We start from the raw sequence: 21,272 nt of genomic DNA, 5'->3' as shown, positions 1-21,272 counted from the left end.
TATTAGAGAAGCAACTGTCTTTCATATGAATCTTACAGCTCCACTCTAAATCAGATAATGACAAGAAAAGGAGGTTAAGATGGAAAAGTGAATAGAGCAGAAAGGTCAAGAAAAAGAGATTAAAAGGTGACAAGGAAGATGGTTGCGATGAGTGAAAAGAAAAACACAGGAATTAAGAATAGGAGGAAAATGTGATACAGTGGATTAAGATGGTTTAAATTTCACAGATAATTTGCACAAGAGCAAAAATCAGGCTAAAGTAATAACAACAAAATACTATAGCAAATCAGAAAGAAAATATTAGCATAGGGAAAGCTCACTACTTGTCAGTGTTCACTGCAGTTCCTTGCATCCTAGCGGACAGAATTCTGCACGTACAGCTTTGAAAACTCCCTTTTAGTAAATATATTGTGAAGTTTGTGTGACAGAATGGATGTATCACATCTGTTAGTCATTCTCTCTTTTGTGCAATTGCATTGTACCCGCCTAACATTCTGACTTCTGGAGACAGTGTTTGTACACCCCTTGTCAGAGTTTTCTAGGGCATCTAAGGTATCTGTTTTGCTATTTTAAAAAAATCTTTATCCTTTTTATTTTCAGCAAATTTGTTATCCTACTGTACATTTATTTCCATGTTCTTTCTCTCAAGTAATTTCCTTACAAGTGGCCTTATTCTAAGTGTGAGCTCTGCATAAAGAGCTTCAATAGGAGAAATGTATCCCCTACATAGTGTCTAAATATGAAATAAAAAGGAAGTAAGTACTTTTCCCATATCAGAGTAGCAGAAAGCAGTGTGGTCCTTACAGGAACACTTCAATACCAGTGCTGCTTACACAATCAGCTTATATAATAAATGTTTTATTATTGAGGATGTATTTCTATGCAGTAATCTACAGACAGAAAAGAAAAACTAGAGAAAGATCTTTTTCTTTATTTGCTTTCTAAAGAAATGAAACTACTTTTAATATAAAAGGAAAATTAGGATTAAGTGGCAAGTCAAGGAAATCTAAGGGAGAAGTTTGTTTCTCCAAAGGACCATGATCATTGTTTTGCATGTGTACAGCTTTAGATGTTTCACAGTTTTACCAAGTTTGGTATAAGTATTTTTTTCATGCATTATCACATAGTGATTATAGGGAAAATGTGCTTGATTTTTGAATGCCTCAGATGTGTTCTAGGCAGGTAGAAAAAGGTAAAATACAGGATAGATTAGAAAGGGGACTGACAAGTAATGAATGATGCAGAGAGGCAGATACGGTGTGAAACATTATCAAGAGCCAAACTGAAGAGAATTTAAAGTGTGAACTTGGATATGTTGGGCACCTCTGCCTTTTTGGTACTGTGTCCGAACTAATAGGACAAAACCAAAGTCAGCAAAGACACTCACACTATAATTCCTCTGTTTAAAAGCTAGGGGAGTTGGGTGTTTTTTTATGCTAACTAGGCAGGTGCTTTGGACGCATTTCAGTTTTTTTTTTTTCTACAGTCTATTGTTGCTAAAACCTGACTTGTCAATTTATCAGTGGTTAATGAATTAGGACAGTGCTGATGGCTGGAGATGCTGACAAATTTTCTTTTGGCAACTTTTATTCATTCCTTCTGTTTGATTCTTTCTCCTTTTCATGGTTTTAAAGATAATATCTATGTGTTTATATTTAGTATAGATCCAACTTAAAGCAGACACTGACAACTGAAGAACTATGGGACCTTTTCTTTTGTTTAGTAGTCCTCTTCAAAAACCCATTTCCACTGATAACATTTCCAAATTGGAACTTAAGTTAATATGGAGGTCTTTGAAGGACTTCCCCAAAATAGGACAGGGAAACAAATGTAACACAAGTGCAGCAAGTTTCCATTTAATTCCAGCTTTTAACTTACAGCTTAATAAAGAACTACACCATTTCTGCATATGTCAAACTTTCTTATAGCAATATTTGATTAAACTGAAAAAAAAAAGCACATTTCTGTATGATGCAGCCTGTGTGATTCTGGCAGAGAAATATATATATGCACATTATCTTTTAAGAATAATAATTCTACATATAGACTTATATGAATTAAAAGTATGTTGGCATCCTTTTTTGTATAAGTGATGTAGTTAAGGAGGTGCACCAATCCTACATGGATCATTGCTTACAGAGAAAGTTGCAACATTACAGGGAGGCATGTATGCTGCACAAGCTTTAGGAAGTTATTTTAGAGTTCCTAATTTTTACTCTTGTCTGCACAAATGGAGGGTATCAACAATCTTCACAATACCCATAAATTGATATTCCTAGTCAGGAGAAATGCAGCATCTAATAGTTGAGTGGTAGTAAACAGCATTATTGTGAGTTTTTAAAACTTCATGACATATCCCAAACACTCTAAAACACTCAAGAGTGTCTCCAGAACAAGTCTCCTTGAAATGTTGTGTCTAATTTTGTTTCTAATTTTCACTTCATACATTTTTAAGGGAAAGGAAAAAAAACATAAACCATGATGGTTCCTGTTCGTTCTGTACCTCCATTTTTTTCTCAGAAATTGGTTCATTACAATGGCCAAGCTGTTTTTAAGTCATTATGAACTCTTGAGGCACTTACTGTAAGTGGGAGAAATGGCAAATGTTAAAGTGTAAGAAACCATTGAGTAAATCCCTCACATGAAAATCATTCTGGAAAGATGAATTAGAAACTCTGAAAACAAAAAGAACATCCTCACTTCATGCTCTTTTTTCTCACTGAGCTCATACAACCTCTTTTTCAGCTTTTAATTTGATTTCATAGTGTTGTCCATTATCAGGTAAAAGCTCCCAACTAATCTGCTACCCACTAGGTCTGCATCTCAGCTGTATTTAGCTTCCCCTGAATCCTGGAAGATTTCCTGTTTTCATTGTTCAGAAACCTTAAGACGATATAGAATTTTTCTATCACATGTGTATGATTTCCTTTGGGATTCGAAGTTTTGAATTTCTACAGAAATAAACATTTCATTTTTCCATGTCAACTTCTCAGTTTGGGTTTTGTGGGTTGTTTGGGGTCTGTTTTGTTTTGTTTTTTCATTTATGTAGGCAACTTACATGGACTACAATCCTCTTAGTGAAGCTCTTAGGAAGGCTTTAGGTCAGAAGATTAAATAGCCTGATGATTCCAAAGCTGTTACAACATTTCTGGGCTATGTTGTAAAACTTCTGAGTGTAGTGAAAAGCTCTAATATATTGAATGGGATGAGAGTATTCAAACCTTCCCCCTTTTCTGTTTTGCCTGTGCAATGTCATTTTGTGAGGTTTTTTTACCATTCACAAGAGAGGGGAAAAGATTTTACATAGAGATAGGACATTGTAAACTTCAGTTTAAAAATCCATGACTAGATGGTAGGTGGTATGTTATGCTTGAGACCAAATCTCCTGTGAAGCTCCTGAAGATGCTCTGGAATGCCTCAGGTGGTTTCACTTAGGTGCTTATGACAAAAAAAGAAGTGTGTGTGTAACTGTCTTTTCAAATTGCTGTGCCTGAGTGCAGGGGGGTGTTTTCAGTGGGGAGAGCAGGGGCTGTGTGCAGCAGGCTGCTGGGGGAGCTGCAGGGTGTGATGCTCTCCTGCTGCTGCAGCTGCCCTGCCTGTGGCTCAGGGGGCAGTGGCTGTGTCTGTCTGCATCCTTCCAGCACCATGAGCCTCTGGGGACCACAGCTGTAACACCTTGTCCCATTGAAGTCAGCAGCTGTTTTGTTACTGACTCAAGTAACCTCGTCTTTGGTCAGAATGCCTCTTTCCTTTCCATTTTGCTTCTCAAATGCTCTTTTTAGAATAAATAAGGTGCTGCCTGTGCAACTGTGTTTACATCTTATCTACTCTGTGTGTGTAGAGACACCTGTATACATACACATGTGCACAGAGGCTTCTTCTGTATTTGTATCTGATTTTAGGCAACTGTTTGAAAATGTAGATTCATATACTAATGTACCAATAACCCAGTGTTCTAAACTGTCACCCTTAGCATGTATCTACAAAAGTGCAAAATAATAAGCATTTTAGACACTTCACTGCTTTCAGCTCTGACCCTATTACCACTGGGCGGTTTGTTTGGCCTGTTTCCTTCGCTGATTGGTTTCAGCTCTCAATAAAACCCAGAAAGTCACATGGCATGACAGCTTTAAAAAGTTACAAGATAGTATCAGTGTGCATGATAATCCCCTTTCTTATACCCTTGACACTGTTCAGACATAGTCATAAATATGCTTGCTTCTTTATATTTACCTCCCCAGCTTTATTTTCATTCAAATGTCTATTCACAGCTGCATAATAAGTAGTTTGATTTGTACCTAATTGTAGTAATTGATTTTCCTAATTTATGAAAGTCATTGTCAGAATTCATTTATGGTTCTGACTGTGAAGAAACTTGCAACAACAGCTTCAGGTGACTGCAGGAATAAAATAATTAACCAGATCACTTTAAAAAAGTTAATGACCAATGCATTAACTCTTAATATTTCAGGAATTATTTGCACTTCTGTATTCATACTTTTGCAATTCTGTTTCTTTCTCATGTATAGAATTCTGTTCTTGACATATTATAATCTTTAATTATCTTGCTAGTGTGTTTTTATGTTGAATGACTAATTATGGAGAAATTAGGATGCCTGTCAGATTCAAAAATTTAATGTGTGTCCTGATTTATTCTCAGAGCTGTGAAATAATTGTGGGCTAGAGTGGAAAGGTATTATAGATATAGGTATGCAAAGGAGCTTGCCAAGTGTCTATATATCATAAAATGTCTTAAATCTACAGACATAAAAGTGGGATGAAGACACAGCCATTAAAAAGGCAGTCATTTTTGAGTGTCGCATAATTTAGACACTCTAAGTTATTGAAGTGTCACAAGTTTATTGCACGTAATTTATTAATACAATCATTGGGATTCACTTATGTCTCCTGCTCTGCCCCAAAACAGGCTAAAAGTCTGTTAAAATGCACGGACTCTTCTTCAGCAGTAAAAGTGTAAAATGCTTCTCAAAATACAGTGACACGAAAAATAACAATTTTATTGTAATACTTGCAGGTAACAGGTGGCCGTGTTTCTGTTTGTAATTGTGTATTAAAGTAGGGCAGAGAAAAAAAAAAACAGGTGAATTTTGTTCCTGTTTAGCTTTTCCATTACCACATTAGGTGATGTTTCTATGGGGAAAATAGCCTCTTGCTTTGGCCTCTAACAAGGACAAACAAAATACCCTTCCCAAAACCAGTCAAGTAAAAATCCTGACAAATACCTTGTTAAATGCTTTTATGCTTAGAAAAATATTTTTTTCTTTGAAAAAAGGAAAAGTTTATGATTTTTTTTAATCCTTTCATGTACTGAATTGGCTTTTCTTAGTTAGGAGGTTCTGTTTTGTTTACTTGCTAGCCAGGATCACTTTTGATGCATTTAAGCAGTTAACAAAATACTGCTGAGAAGAGCTGGAGACAAAAGAGTCCACTTGATTGTAATGCAGGTGGAGTTTTGACAAAACACCTTATATGATATCTGAGACAATTATGCACATGAAGAGTTTTCTTTTTTTACTTTAAAATTCTTTAAAATAAAATAATTAAAAATTTCTCATCTTTTGTTATCTTTTTTTCCCCTAATCAGGACAGAATTTTACCCTAAGGCAGTTAGGAGTTTGTGAACCAGCAGCTCGTCGAGGACTGGCATTTTGTGCGGAAATGGGGCTCCCCCACAGAGGTTACTCTATCAGTGCAGGGTCAGATGCTGATACTGAAAATGAAGGAGTGATGTCTCCAGAGCATGCCATGAGACTTTGGGGCAGGGGGGTCAAATCAGGGCGCAGTTCCTGTCTGTCGAGCCGTTCCAACTCAGCCCTCACTCTGACTGATACCGAACACGAGAACAAGTCCGACAGTGAAAATGGTAAGTTCTTGTGCATATGCCCATATATAAATGAATGTTTATTTGCTGTTTTGGCTGACACTCAGCAATTTTAGATCATTAAAGGAATGGCCTTGAGTTATTTGCCTTCTCTGTTTTTTTTTACCTTCTCTGGTTTTTTTTTTTCCCTCTCCTCTTCCCATAAAAGTCAATATTCAGTATCAGTCCTAACTAATACAACCTTTGGGTATGATGCTTTAGCTGTAATTTTGAAAGAGTTTTATCACAAAAAAAGATTAGTTCTGTATTATCTCAGGTCATGTCACCTGTTACCCTCTGGGGAACAGCTAAGTGGTGATAAAGTTTTTCCTCAGGCTAGCTTGCATTCAAAAGTTTCATTGTAAACTGTTCTTCAAGACATCTTGGAGAAGTTGCAGAATCTTAGAATGGATGAGTGAACTCAAAGAATAGCTTATTAACAGGGCTCATGTGATTGAAAAAGAAATTTGATTGTGCTTTAAACTTCTTAGCTGATGAGAGCAATTGGAATTGTGGTGAAGAGGGACATGTGGCCTTTGATGTGCCTGGGGGACTGGATTACTGTGCAATTAAAATCTGCAACAAAAATCTTAGCAGCTTTGTAGGATGTGGGGTATGACCATTGTATATTAAGTCTTAGAGTTTAAATGAAAATAGGTTAATACAATTGACTGATTCATTTTTAAAGCTTTTCAAAGTTTTTTTTTAACCTCCTCTTGAGGTTATGAACAGAATCTAATGTGGTGTTAAATGCTAACTGTACCAATCTTAACTTGTATTTGCAGAAGATTTTCAACTTTACTAGAATTAAAACAATTAATTCATCTATTAACGTCATGACTTTCTATGTGAAAAACCCAAAAGAGGAATAAAGAAAATGATTAACAATGAAAATTAGTGATGGCTATTGCCTGCATGTCTACATGTCTTTTTATTAATTTATTAAACCTGTCTGCTCGGCTGTATAAAAATTAGAGCAATTTTATTGCTATCCTCCAGAAATGACTGTAACACATGGTGGGAAACAGCTACGTAGGTATGTATGTATGGAAATGCTTAAAAACTTAATGCACTTTTATTTTAAACTACAAGCAGTGAAGTTTAGTCCTTCTTGTTTATTGTTTTAACTTCAACTTGAGAAAGCAAAACCAAAGCTATAATTCGCTGTTATTCATACTTATTTTTCTGCTGGTGGCTGTTTCTACATGAAGATATCTGTGCAAAACCACTATCTCAAATGGGACCCTCCTTTTGTGTTGGATATAATGCTACATGGTACCTGAGCAGCTCTCAGTGTTCACAGGTGTCTTGTGTCATGCTTGGAAAATTTGTTTTGAGTCCAAGGCAGGTTCTGAAAGAGGAAGACAGAAGTACTTGCCTACCACCTTTTGGCAGTGGAGTTTCTGTGTGATAAAGCTTGGTATTTCAGCTGCAGAGCAATCTAGAAAAAGTTGTTGAGCAGTTCTGTGATTTTGAAAGGTCTGTGATGAAACAAATTCTCTTGACCCTCTTGTAAAAACCTTGGTAATTGATCTTGAAAATATATTTTCACGTGCACATGCATGCACACACTATTTCCATAGGAAGTCATATCTTTGCATTACTAAAGAGGTGACTGCTTCAGAGGTACCATAGGTTTGGTATACTTTTTAATATATTTCATACTTAGAGTTTTTTGAAAAGGAAATTTTCTGATTACCATGTGCCAAAACATCCTCCATCAGCTGGAAGTTAGAGTGTTTTGTTTTTACATGTGTGAGAAGACTGTGAATGTGTTAAAAAATGCGTTATTCTGCAGTGATTAAAATTATGGAAGGAATGCCTGGTGTTTGATACAACTTCAGCGAAAAGTTTAGCTGCTAAAAAGGATTACAGTGACTGCTGTGAAGCTAATGAAATTTTGATGGCTTGAGAGTTCCCTAGGGTTATGAAACATCTATAACTTGGACCATGTCATGGGTCGCCGTTTCAGTGGAGATGTTAAAAGGGTGAAAAGCTTAATCTTCTTTGGTATTTTTTTCTCTGAATTTTTGTTTCCACTGAACGTGGAAGACTTGGCTGAGAAATTGCTTTATACACGTCATTGGAACTCAGTACATTTAATGTTCACAATAGAATAGAAAATACAATTTAAAGCCAGGGAAACGGTATTGCCCTGGCAGGCACAGGTGCTCTAATCAAAGGACTAAACTGCAGGTGCAAGTTTTGTTAATTTATGGCCTAAAGTTAACAGCTGTGCCAGTATACTGTTGAAATCTGACAAATCTGATAAGGCTTTGAAACCAGAGTGAGAGCTACAAGTCCTCTGTACTGCATCCCCCTCTGCTGTGTGGGAAAGATTCCTGACTGCATTTTGTTGGAATTGTTTTACAGGTAAATGCATTTCTATGCAGCAGGTTTGCCTCTAAGGTAAAAAAGGAGCAACTGGTGATGATAAACAGAGCACAACACCACCAGATTGTACTTCCCTCAGCTAAAGGGCTCAATGTTTCACCAATCTCACTGTTCACCCATTGAAGCTACTCGCTGTTTAAATAGTGCATTGCCATCATCAGGCCTTATTGGAGTTAATGGGACTTGTCAAGATGATGAGAACTTGAACTCATCATATGGTTTTATGATCTCAGGATTAACAATTTGCTGAATTTACTTGGGGTTTTCTTTCTTGATAATTAGGCAGGAAGAGAAGCTCAGCATCAAAATACTATTTCCTTTCCTTCCTTGCAACTGTTATGTACTTGCTCTTCTGAAATAGTTGTGGATTGCATATCCCTCAGGAAGGCAAAACTTGCAATTCTGCTGCATAATTACAAGAAGCAAGAAGAAATAGTTTGTTGAAAATACTAACCTTTTTTTTGCAAAGCCTTAATAGTATGTTTCTGAAATCCTACAAAAGTGACTTAAAGTTTTAAATGATCTTGGGAGGTTTAGAGGTTTCTTTAAACAAATAACATTGCACATTATCAAGTTGGAAAATTTTAAATATACTAAGAACATACTGTGACTGCCAGCAGATCTTTTTTTTTAAAAAAACCAACAGAACACGTATCAAACATAGGACTAATAGATGTAGTCTCACATCAAAGGTTGTTTTAGGATATTTCTCAGTAAATAATTCTGAAAAGAAATATTTGACTTCATTGAAGTTACATGTATGACTCTTGGCATCATATTCTGAGAGATTTGTCATGTCATCCTGCCTGAAGGAGGGCCTGCATCTGTTAATCTGGGCAACCAATCAGTGTCACGTGCAGTGTGATATATCAGTTGGAGCACACTGAGCATGCACATGCTTTCTCAGGCTTTCTTCTCTATTCTCATTGCTAGTTATTTCATAAATGCTGCATCAAGAAATTTATGTTGGTAATTGTTCTAGGAGTGGTTGCTTTGAAATACAAGCTGGCTGTCTCTTACAAGCTTGCTAGTAATTTCATGTTGTTAAGCTGTTCTAAGATTACTAAAGCTTGTCTTTTAAATTGGATAAATATTCCAGGAGAGTATGAGCTAGAAGTCATAGTTAGGCCTCAAATGGCTCATTTGCTAAAAGGGTAAATATATTTTTAAGTTATCCTAGAATCCACTTCTATATTTAAATTATTTTTTAAACCCAATAAACTGCAATCCCTAACTTAATGAGACATCAGAAGGTTAATAAGCAAAACACGAAAGTTAATTGAGCAAGTTATTCCAGAAGTGCAACGCCTTTTTCTGTTTTTTTTTTTTTTTTTAATTTATTTATTTATTCCTCCCTGTAAAATTATAGAACTGGTTTTATTTATGCTTTTTGTGTGCTGGCCTGAAAGTCAGGCATTGATTCTGACTGGAAAGTCACTCATATAAGACTGAAGTCTTTGGTCAAGTCTGTGTCACCTACTCCTTTGGAAGCAGTAGTGATGGTGCTTCTGAAAAAGGGTGGGGCCCTCCAGAGACATGCATGCCCACAGAGCTGGCTGCCACAAAAACTACCTGGGCACACAGAAAGTGGCTCTGATGGCATTAGAATGTGGGCCTTTTTTTTGTTCATTTGTTTAGTGAAAGTTTTGCACTGATTGGTGTTTATTAGAAAACCAGATGAGATCAGGATATAGCAAAATATAAAGAATAAAGGGAAAGGGGGAGTCAAGTTCATGGCCTCAGGCAGTCATTCTGAATTGGTTAGATAAATGGTTTGAAACTTAGACCAATTTTTCATGGATACAGAAAAGTAGATATTGCTGGTAGATTGTTTATTGCTGAGGGCTCCTATAAGGAGAAAATATCACTTTATTAACTGCATGGGCACCTACTTGCTTCCTCTCCAATTCCAGACAGTTTCTGAAGATAGCATTCTTGTGAATCTAATACTGTCTTGTCCTTCCAGAATGATGAATTTACTGGCATTCAGATCTCTGAAACCCAAGAAATACATTGGTAAGATACGTGCCAAGACGTTTTAATCTGTTGTCTCTAACCCAGTTCATCTATAGCATATAATTGAACTCTGCATTATTAAATAATGCACATAATTCAGGAAGTAGTGTCACATGCTTTCACCCATTTAACATCTTTCTTTATGCTAAGGCACAAAACTTGATTTAAATGGACCCTGTTGAATAGTAGCTGCACCTGCTAGCCAAATGCTGAGCCTACTGATGAAAACCAGCCACATAGCTGGTGAATTAATCCTCATCTTACTGCTATACCACCAATTACAATTTCTTCACTTTTTCCCATAGATTTCTATCTAGCTATTGTCTGCTCCTCATTAAGCATGCCAATATGCCTTGAATCTTGCTTTGCTGCCAAAAAAATTCATGACCAGCAAATCAATCTGTTTTATTTTTGACAGAAGTCAGCTCTGAAATAATATTTAACAGGCATACAAATTTTTCTTTGGTTACAGAGACATGTAGCAGAAATCCATAAAAAAGTAGTTTTCTGGTTTTCTAAAATATTGTAAGTTTTCTATAGTTATGCCAGTTTTCAGATTTTATTATGACAGTAGTCCTGTGGATATATTTCGGTTAATGATCTAATTGTTAATGCAAGTGAAAATCTGGTTCATAATTCCTTTGGCTAGTGGTAGCCAAAGAGGCAGCAGCTGGGCTGATCTTTTTGCAGTAATTTTGTGTGATCTCCTGGGTTTCATAGATCTGAGTGTCACTGAACTTGCTGTTGAGGAAAGGCATTAGATTCCAAAGGAACATCTTCATTATGGTGGAGTCTATCAGGCCAGGGGACGAGGCTCTTTGGCAACACTTGGATAAATTTTCTGATGTGCAGGAACTGTAGGTTTAGCAACAGCTGACACCAATGAAATTAGAATTGAGATCTGCAAGGAGAAACAAATCAAAGCAGAAAATCTCAGAGAATTCGCTCTTGGCTCTTGAGTTTATAAATCTTTCTAATGTTAAGGAATGGTGAAAGAGGTGTTTAAAGACCAACTGTCATATCTCAGGATTTCTCCAAAAATCTGAATTTTAAGGGAAAAAACACCATGCAGAAAAAGAAAGGTCAAATTTCAGAGGAAGAGCTTATGAGGATGTTTCAGGAGGACCTTGGGGAAGTGTGGACATACAAATAAAATTGCGACAGAATCAGTAGAAAAGTAGAGTTGTACAGAAACATGAGTACTAAGAAAAAGAGGGAGTTGATTTATTACTTAGTAATGAAAGAAGACTATATTGCTGATATGTTTTCTTCTGGTTCTTTTTCTTTTCAGCATTTGCTACCTGAGTAACTGATCACAGAGCTAATATTTGTACTCTTAAAGAAAGGATTAGATGTTGCTTAGATAAATTTTTTCCTGCATATATAGAGTGTCTACAGGTTCTGGGCTTTTTATGATTCATGCATGAGAAATCATTGATGATGGATATGATTTTGGAAGGTAAAAACAAACAGAACAACTTCAGAAGGGGCAAAGAGAAAGGAGGAGAAATCTTTCTAATCAGTTAGATGGCAAGCACCCTAGGAAAAAAATCTGTTTAAAGTTTATGCTTTATAACAAGCAAGAGACATTCTACATCATCTCAGGGCAGCTGTTCTGGTGCTTAACTAATTTAGTTGTGAATTTTTTCCCCATTATATTGAATCAGAGTTTCCCTTGCTGAAGTTGGGACCATTGCTTTGGGTAATGGAAGGCCAAAGTTGGATTTCTACCTTTTGCCTTTCAGGCTCACTGAGCTTCTCCTCAATTTATATGCTTCAGCACTCCAGTCACCATGGGCAGTCTTCACTGAATTCATTCCAGTTTATCAGTGTTGTACTGGCAAGCCCCAAACAGAATATTGTCATCTAGATGTGGCCTTCAAATGCTGAATAAAAGGGACTAATCACTTCCCAGGGTATGCTGGCTCCATTCTCCTGAATGCATCCCAGTATGTGGTTAGGCTTATTGTTGAAAGGGCACACTGCTGAACTTGTCCACATTGACTGCCCAGCTCCTTCACTACAAAGGTGATTTCCAGTGGGCTCCCAGCTAGTACTGCTACTGTGGATACTCTGCCTTTGGAATTCATGAGGTTTTTTTCAGCCACTTCTTACAGCCTGTTGAGATCCCTTCAAAAGGCAATCCTGCCCTGCAGTGTGCTGATCAATCTTTCCAACTTGGTGTCATCCACAAACTTGCTAAGGGCACATGCCATCTTAGTCATTCTCAAGATGTTAAATGTAGTACATAAAAACATCATTCCAGTGTTAGTTCCTGATGAATGCCATTAATGTTGACCAAGAGTTGCTCTTTGCACTACAGAACACTTCTCTTTCAGCCTCTTCATACAACCAGTTTTCCACAAAATGTACTTTGCAGCTCACTCATTCAGTCCATCGCTCTCCAGGTTGGCTCCCAGGATACTATGGGAACTCGCTTTGAAAATGTTGCTAAAGTCAAGGAAAACAGTATGTGCTGCTTTCCCTTTATCTGCTGAGACACTTAGCTATTTGTAGAAAGCAGTCAGGTTTGGGAATGATTTGCCTTTGGTAAATTCCTGTTAGCTGTAATCATTCACTTTCTTTTCCTGGAAGCCTAACTCCAGCAGTATTTGTTCTATCATCTTCCCTGGGAGACCAGGATGAGTGACTGCCTCTGCTTCCTCATATATTCCATGCCCATCTTGAAGATAACATGACCTTTGTTTTCTAAAGAATCATCAGGAGCTTTCCCCCATTGCCATTCCATTTCAAGGAATCAGACAGTGGCCTTCCAATGACATTGGTAATCTCTGCCAGCACCAGTGGATGCTGCAAGTCTGGGCCCCTGGATTTGTGTATGTCCAGCTTGCAGAAGTGGTGCTTTACAGCTCCCACTTCCTCTGCAGAGCAAGGGCTTCTTAACCATCACTGAGCTTTGGCTTCCCCATCCCCATCCTGCATGTCCAGGAAACATTTCTGTTTCCTCCTGGGTAGACATCACCTCAGGGTCACAGTGGTCATTGGGCAGTGGTGTTTGCTGTGGTATGTCAGGGTTTTTTCCACAAATTTACAATGTGTCTTTGTGTACATATATAGTACTACTGAAAAAATCTGGCTGCTGCATTCAGTGCAGTGCTAGGACAGAAGTGGTGTCTCCATGACGGGTTTGGGGCTACATTCTGAGGCCAGTGCCAGCCAGTTGGAGGGCTAGAGCAAGGTTAACCAGCATAACCAGGGGTTTGAAATACAAGACGCTAGAAGAGATTGGGAGGGAGCTCAGCCTGTTGCCCCTAGTGTGTCCTGTCTAGATACTGCCGCTGTTACAAAGGCCACAAATGGCAAAAAGGAGCAGAAGCAAGCAGTGCAAATAGCAAAAAGTTGAAGTTAGCTCAGACAATGGCATTCCTAAAGTAATTCAGGAATAGATTGCTGGGGACCATGTGGGTATTTAATCATATAATGTATTTTCCAAGACAATTTTTAAATGCTGCTGTAGTTGCTGTCAGTCCCTGATGAAGCGGGTGCAGCACAATATAAATTCTTCACTTCCTTTCTGCTTTTCTTTTTTGTGAGTCAAGTGTCTTATTCAACCCAAAAATTAGTCAGCAGGAAGCATGTTGATGAAATTAAGGCTATAAAAATGTTGCTCTGCAATTTAATATAATACTAATATTTATATATTTTTTCTTCTAACTGGAAATGGTTAACTTTTCATAGACTTTTTTTCTTCTCATTTTAATTTTGATATAAAAATATTGCTGTTCATTTCCTCTAAACCATATGTGTTCTTCTGGATCTGCAAGGCTTTATATGTGAGGTTGCCATAAGAGTAATGTATGCTTTGCACATCTGTGAACTCATGATCTGATGTTTTGATTTGGAATGTGGTTTTGATGTCCTTGAAAAATCACAGTGGTAGCAGTAAATTGTTTTAATTAATGAATTAGAGAGCAGCTAATTTGCTGAATCAGGCTTATTGACATAATTATTACTGAAATAAAAAGAAGGAAAAAAAATCTGTCAAAGCTGTGGGATTATTTGGTTATCATTAGAAAGCAAGTTCCTCAGCTACTGCTTCCTTAATTTCCTGTATAGGTATGTCAATACCAGGGTGGGAGTGTATATGCACACACAGATATTTATATATTCATCAGGTAAAACCAACTGAATGGCAGAGATAAAGTCTAAATAGTAGTGATCCTATATAAAAAGTAGGATTATTCATATTCAGTTGTTTTAAAAGTGTTTTTAAGCTTAATCTAATTTTGATCTGAAATAAGATTTTAATTGCATTTCCTTGTTTAATTATATAATATTGAGAACTAATCTAATAATGATTTCAATGATAAAGTAAATATAAGCTGTGCAATTTTAAGAGTATCAATAATAATTATAGGTAACAGCATTTGTATGCTGGTCAAATAACAGCTGGAGAAAATTTGTCAAGTTTTTTTTTTTACACAAAAAAGCTGCAAAGGCTTTTGGAGTAGTTCTTTAACTCCTATTAAAACCATGTAAAGACTTTGATGTTTTTTGGATAAAGTTTTTTTTTCTTTGATATAGATGAGAATTCAGTATAAAATTAAGTTTCAAGCCAGAACTGTTCTGGGTCTCAATAATATGCTGCCTGATCTGTTGGCAAAATTGAAGCTTTTTTCTTCATTTAAGGTAAGAAGAGGATGAAGTCTCAAATCTCATGAAAGAAATGCTTGTTAAGAATTTGTGGGTTTCATTTTTATTCCACACTCTCCCCCTCATTTAGTATACCCTTTTCTTCCTAAATTGTCAGGTGTTTAGCTATCTATGGTTTTCACCTGTATGTTGTAGAGAAGAAATGTGGTTTTAGATCACTGAAACCAGGAATAATAATTGTTGGGGTTTTTTACACTCCACCTTAGAAATGTTTCGGTGGAAATGCCTTTGATACCACTGTGGTTAAGTCCAGGTTTCTGTATAGTACATGGAAATTTGCAATATTCTTATCATTACCTTACTTTGGCTTTTGATCTTTGTTCTTTTTTTTTTAGATTTTACCATTATGAACCCACGACATCTTGTTAGGAAGAATGAACAATGTAAATTAATTATGGATTAAATTACAAATATGCAAATGTTTAGTAGGTGTGACTATCTCATAACTGCTGTAATAACATCAATAATAGATAATAGTTTTCTCAGAGTTTGATGATTCTCTGCAGCTGCTGTGCCAGATCCGTTCTGCTGCTGGCCAATCCCTCCCTGGGGTACTGTAGCTGCTGGCTAGGTACATCTAAGACAAAATGTGAGCAGTTCCATCTCTAGTGCAGTATTCACAATAGAAAAAGAAGCTACTGACCTGGGAAACCCAGGTTCTGGATTGTCAGCCACAACAAAGTAGAGACAGACCACAGGCTGTTTTTCTAGTTGACTATTTCATGGTTGCTTTTTGTCCTTGTGGTGAAATAAATTCATAAATGTGTGTATATAGCCATATGTATGCATACATAGTCTCCTTACAGCACCTTTTCTCACACAGGTTTTGTCGTACATGTAGTCTTCTTAGAGTAAACATACAGGGCTGAGGACCAGTGATTTCTTCTTCAAATGACCTAGAAACTTGGAAGCATTTTCGCAGTGAATACATGTGCAGTCATGAGCACGGGCAAGGGAAAGTTATTCTGGTGTTTCACATCTGCCACTGAATTACTGTATGCTGGAGAGATTGATTTTCCTCCCTCCCCCTCCAGTCACTGGGGTTTTATTAATGTAATATTTCTATAAACGACTTTAAAGTTACAAATAAGTTACTTTGGATAAGTGCTGATGACTAATGCTATGGAGTCTCAGTCTGCACCTGTGGCAGGCAGTCTAAAGAATTTAGGTTGTTTTGTTTCTCTACAAAACTTGAGTTTCTTTTTGCAGTGAGTTTCATTGGACTATGTTGGTCACTTGTGCAGTTTGAAGAAAAATAGCAAAAATGAGAAGTCAAAGATACTTTGAAGCAAAATTTAGTTCTTTGAGAAGGTTTCAGAATTTTTTCATCCTGCTGTTGAAGATGAATATTGAATTTATCAAGCTATTTTATAATCTTTGAATTTCTTTTGAATATTCAATGTTTACAAGATACCTGGGTCAAAATGACTTTGAAAGAATATGGCCTTGGTTAAATAGATAGTGTCCAGTCTCCTTCCATGCAGATGTAACTAGGATTGTTCAAGCTGCTAAGTTCTTCATTGCGTGATTGCTGTATGCTCTGTAACAGGGATTTATTTAAAATTGCTTAAAAGCTGCACTCAGTGGGGAATTCTGCTGCTCCTTCCCTTAACTACTTTAGCTGCAGAGCACAGATGACGTCTTATTCATTAACTGTCCTTGCTGCTTGTTTGCTTTCTGTAGAGTTCTAGGAGATTGTTATATTGTTTTGTAAACTCAATATTGCTGGATCCTGGCTGCTTATGGCAATTGAGATGAGATTAGATGCTTTTGTTAAAAGGCCCCAGACTTTAAATTTATAGGGACTGGGCACCATCTGTTCTCAATTAAAGGTCCTGAGCTCTGAAATTAATTCCTTCCATTGGTCCATTAGACTCAATCTTTTGACCTGAAGTCATGATAAGGTTATATTAGCCTCTAGAGTCTTGCAAAAGTGAGGAGTTCACGCAGGGGCAGTGCTGAATATTCTTTTAGCCCTTGTATCAGTGTAGTTAGAGGGCAGAAAGCAATGATTGTTTTTCCATTTTACAGGTAGAGTGAGATTTTTTTAAAATCACCCTGGAGATTGAGAGCTCACATCCTTGTGAGTTGTAATAGGACTTGTGCTTCTAAATCACTGAAGTGCTATTGAAAATCTTTCCCAGAAAAAAAATCAAATTAATATAGAGAATATTGACTGAATTCACAGGAAGACTTGATATAGAAGCGGACTGAGTGTAAAAGTCCATTGTTCCAGGCTTACATTTGCTCATTAGATTAGCTGTGTTGTGCTTCAGCTGTCTTCCATTGATTCCTTCTGCAGCTGCAAGAGAATGGGGATCTTACCAGAAGTCACTGCCCTAGAACTGTTCAGCCAGGGCATTTGCTGAATTTGTGTCTGCCCTGTGGTGTGCAGAAGTTGCAGAGAAGAAATGGATGGGCAGACAAATGGTTTTCATTTTCTCACAAAATGAGAACCATTTTTGTGGTTCTCATTTCTCATTTGCTTTCTACGTTTTACTAAAAATTGAGATTTTCTCTGTGAGAATACAGCAGGACAATACTGTGGAGTGGAAAGAACCTGTAACCATGAGATTTTTAGTCCCAAAGGAAAAGCTCCAAGGTATCAAATAGCCATGCTGGTTACTGGCAGTTCCTATACACATGAAAATGTGTTTTAAAGGTTTCAGGATCTGATAGTTCATCAGCAGACTTTGATTTTATTTACACAGTGGTAGTAATCCTCTGGAATACAGTTTATAAGAGTTTTTGAGACCGAAGGCTCTTCAGTGTCCTATGAGTGTTCCTGTCTTATCCCAAAATGCAATTTATTAGAATGTTTTGGGATCTGCTGGCCATTAGGCTATGAGTAGAAATCAGTAAAGAGGGAGTTCATATACCTGTTTTTATTCCTATGTAGCAATCTCCATGACATAAAAAAATACAGCTAGGTAAAAATAATTCTTTTGTCTGCTGCCTGCAATTAGGAGTTCATAAAGATTAGTAACTTGGAACTTAGCTATTTTTCAACATTGCTTAAACTGGAATAATGTTGGAGTCCCCATGATACAAGGCAGTATTTGTCAAGTGGGACTTAGGTGACTCTGTGACATGTATATAGATTTCAGAATTCATTTTCAGTTGTTACAAATGGTCAGATCCATTTTTGAAAATAGAAGTTAGAGTTCTTACCTTTTTCCCAAATGTAACATATAAAAAAAAAACTATTAATGTAACTTACCTAGAAAATACTGCTGTCCACTTTGTAAACATTAACAACATTTTCTTATCCAGAGAGTCATCTTTGCCCTTCTGGGATTTAGGGAACACATTTAAACTACTATAACAATATTGAAAATATGGTAACAGAGTCTGTGTACTTTTAGTTAGCAATTTGCTTTTAAAATAAGTTCATTTCTAGTTTTCTTACAAATTCTTTGTTCTTTGCAGTATCAAATGCATTGATTTTTATAAAAAAAGTTAATCAGCTTACCTTCATTCAGAATGGATTTTTGTTCCTCTGATCAGCTCTACACAATTGAATTTTTCATCCTCTTTTCTGAGGTATTTCAATGTTATAAAAAAGCATTAAAGAGAATTCTGATAAATTATTCCTTTAAAAAAGATTCTACTGCAATGTACTTTTGTTGAAGCTGGAGAGTTAATTGAACTGAGGGATTTCTCTTTTGTTTTCAATGGTAAAGGTATCTATGTTTGGTAAATACAAGAGAAAATCTCTCATGGGGAACGGGTTCCCTACTGATTCTGGTTACCCCAGAATTTATAATATGAATTCGAAGTAACCATTTAGTTTTGATTATTTGAAAATCCAGTTTTCTTTTTGATTTTAAAGTAGAGTTTAGTATGTTTCAAGGTATGGGAACAAGTATTTCCCAGTCATATAAAAAAAACAGAAAAAAAAGGCTTTCTGAATGTGTTTCTATCATGCAGTCTGATTCTGCTTTTATGGAGCAGTGGTTGTTCTTCCCAGAACCTGTAAAAAAGCCAGTGTAATATGTTTTTATCCAAATGCATGATTATGCTGTTTTGCCTTAAGAAACAAACAAAAAATAAAAAAAAGCCAAAACAACAAAATAAGCCAAATCCTTCCCCTCACAAAAACCCACAGTTTTTTTTTTTCCAGTGTGGTTCTACTTTATTTTTCCTTGTTAAATCAAGCTGACCTAATCTTTTTTGAGTTGTTTTTGTGTCTGTATTACCTCAGGCTGTGCTCTCATCAGACTTCACAAGCTAAGTGGACTTGAGTTTTGTATAGTCTGTGGAAATAATCAAAGAAAATGTACCATGCTCCTGGATGTGATGATAATGGCTCATTATGTCCATTAAATTTAGTCCTGAATTGGTGCTGAGTATTCTGCTGTGAGTTCCAGTTAGACCCCTTGGACTCTGTGTGCTGATCACTTGTAATTACTAAAGCACAACTGTTAGCTCAGCTAAACTCCAGTTCTAGTGTCTTTCATTTTGCTTATCAATTTCTTCTGAACTTTACGTGTGGGAAGCCTTCAAAGTATTTGCTTTGAAGTAAGAGACACTTCAATGAAATCTTGATTTGGTCACTAATTTGCTGTATCTGCATTTGCACACTGCTTAATTTTTCTGGTTTTGTTTTCCTACTTATAAATGAGCATCATACTGCTTATTTTCCATCAAAATTACTAACTCTGCCTTTTTAACTTGTTGAACTTGAAACAGTTGGGAATATTTTTGGTATATAAATATATATGTGTGTGTGCGCATTAATATATATAAAATCAAAATACATTTGCAGTGGCCTTACAAAGGGCCTACCTTGTATAAATTTAGAAGTGCTTCTGAATCCTGCAAATAATCTCTCTAAATTTTATACAATTAAAAATTCCCATTTGGGTGCGAAAACCTACACAATTTCTTGTAATTTCAGATAAGATAAATTATAATAATTTTAAGATGCTTGGATGTGCACATTCTGAATAAATGCAACTATTTTCATATATTCTTAAAGTGTACTGGATTGCTAATTGCTATTACTGGAAATATGTTCTTTATCTACTTGTACTGGAGTAAAAAAACAGAGGTTGTGTTACTGCCCTTTCTTCAGTTACCTGCACCTCCCATTACAGCAGAGTACAGCTAAGATGGTGTTTTTGTACAGGCTTTGGCTAAATTGCTATGTACTTCCTGGATTAAATCTTTTGATTTTTTTATTATATCAGTACTCTTAGATCAAGTTCTGACATTTTTCACACTCCTCTGCAATACCATTTTTACATTTTGTCTTATCTCTTGTTCAGGGCTCTTCAACCTGAGGCTTCAAATTTTATTGATTCAGATTAATTTTCTTTTTTTGGAAAACGGGCACAGGTGTCTCCATCTCCTGTTTTGGAGAGCTGCTCATACTGCCTTGCTCAGTGTGCTTGATATTTTCCCATAGGATGCACAAAGCATGGGGAAGAGGAGTGAAATGAACTCCCTTTAACTATCTGAACCGGTCTCATCACATCTAAATGAAGCAATGGCCTTTTCTCCACTCTTCTCCCATTCCACCAAAATCATGGAGCAGGTTGTTATCAGGTAGACAAGCCAGATTCCATTCTTGCCCAAAATGAATGTGCCACATTATAGTCAGCCACTGATTCTTGGAAATGGAGGCAGGTGCTTGCATTTTTGGAGTCATGGGTGGGTATCAGGAGGAAGCACACTCAACCTTGCAGGGACACTGGATGGAGATTTACTCCTTTCCTGCAGTGGATTAAGGAAGAGGAAAAGCCTCTAAATTCCATGGTGACAGAAGGTCCAATTCTACCAGCATTCTGCCAGCCATGTAGCACTGGGACAGCTGAAGCAGCTGCTGGCACTAGAACACCTGCCATTACATGTGCTGGACACGTGTGTATCACTGCAACCCATCCATGTTTGTTCTCCCCTCTAGATGAGTTGGTCTGTTGTAGAGTAAGGAAATGTCTGCCCTAAATTTGGTAGTTGAAACTGTGGAGAGCAAAGCCAGGGTTTAACCAGGTGCAGGTAGCAGCCCTGTCTGGTCAGAGCATTGCCTTTCTCTGCTCTCTGCTCTGACACCTGTGTCTGCTGTGTAGTATTTTCTCTGCAGTACCTCCCCAGGAGCTCCTCAGAGCTGGCTGTAACCAGAAGTGGCCTCATTTTTTTTGCAGCTGTGGAGGATGACACAGCAGAATTAAAGAGAAAGTGCTTGTGTTGATAGTATTTCCTCATTCTGAAATGTAGGATGACTTCAGCCTGTCAGGTGTCTACATTTGAAAAGAGTCAATAAATCCATACATTTCTTATTAGCCCTTCTCATTTTGGTGCTTCC

General features: G+C 36.9%; 1 protein-coding gene across 31 annotated transcripts in view; it reads left to right on the top strand.

Moving 5' to 3' along the window:
* The window catches only part of TENM3 (teneurin transmembrane protein 3), a 1,284,378-nt gene that overhangs the window by 983,133 nt on the left and 279,973 nt on the right, over positions 1–21,272 (top strand). For 30 of the 31 annotated variants that reach the window (XM_030947662.1, XM_030947654.1, XM_030947660.1 and 27 more), the window contains one exon: positions 5,606–5,884. The exons of the other annotated variant lie outside the window; for it this stretch is intronic. In XM_030947662.1, coding sequence (XP_030803522.1) covers positions 5,606–5,884 — 279 coding nt within the window. The remainder of the gene's footprint in view (positions 1–5,605; positions 5,885–21,272) is intronic. 31 annotated transcript variants of the gene reach the window in all.

The sequence above is a fragment of the Camarhynchus parvulus genome, chromosome 4 (genome assembly GCF_901933205.1).
Source record: "Camarhynchus parvulus chromosome 4, STF_HiC, whole genome shotgun sequence".
Taxonomy (NCBI): Eukaryota; Metazoa; Chordata; class Aves; order Passeriformes; family Thraupidae; genus Camarhynchus; species Camarhynchus parvulus.
Note: the sequence above shows the minus strand (reverse complement) of the source record. Positions and strands in the feature narration are given on the sequence as shown.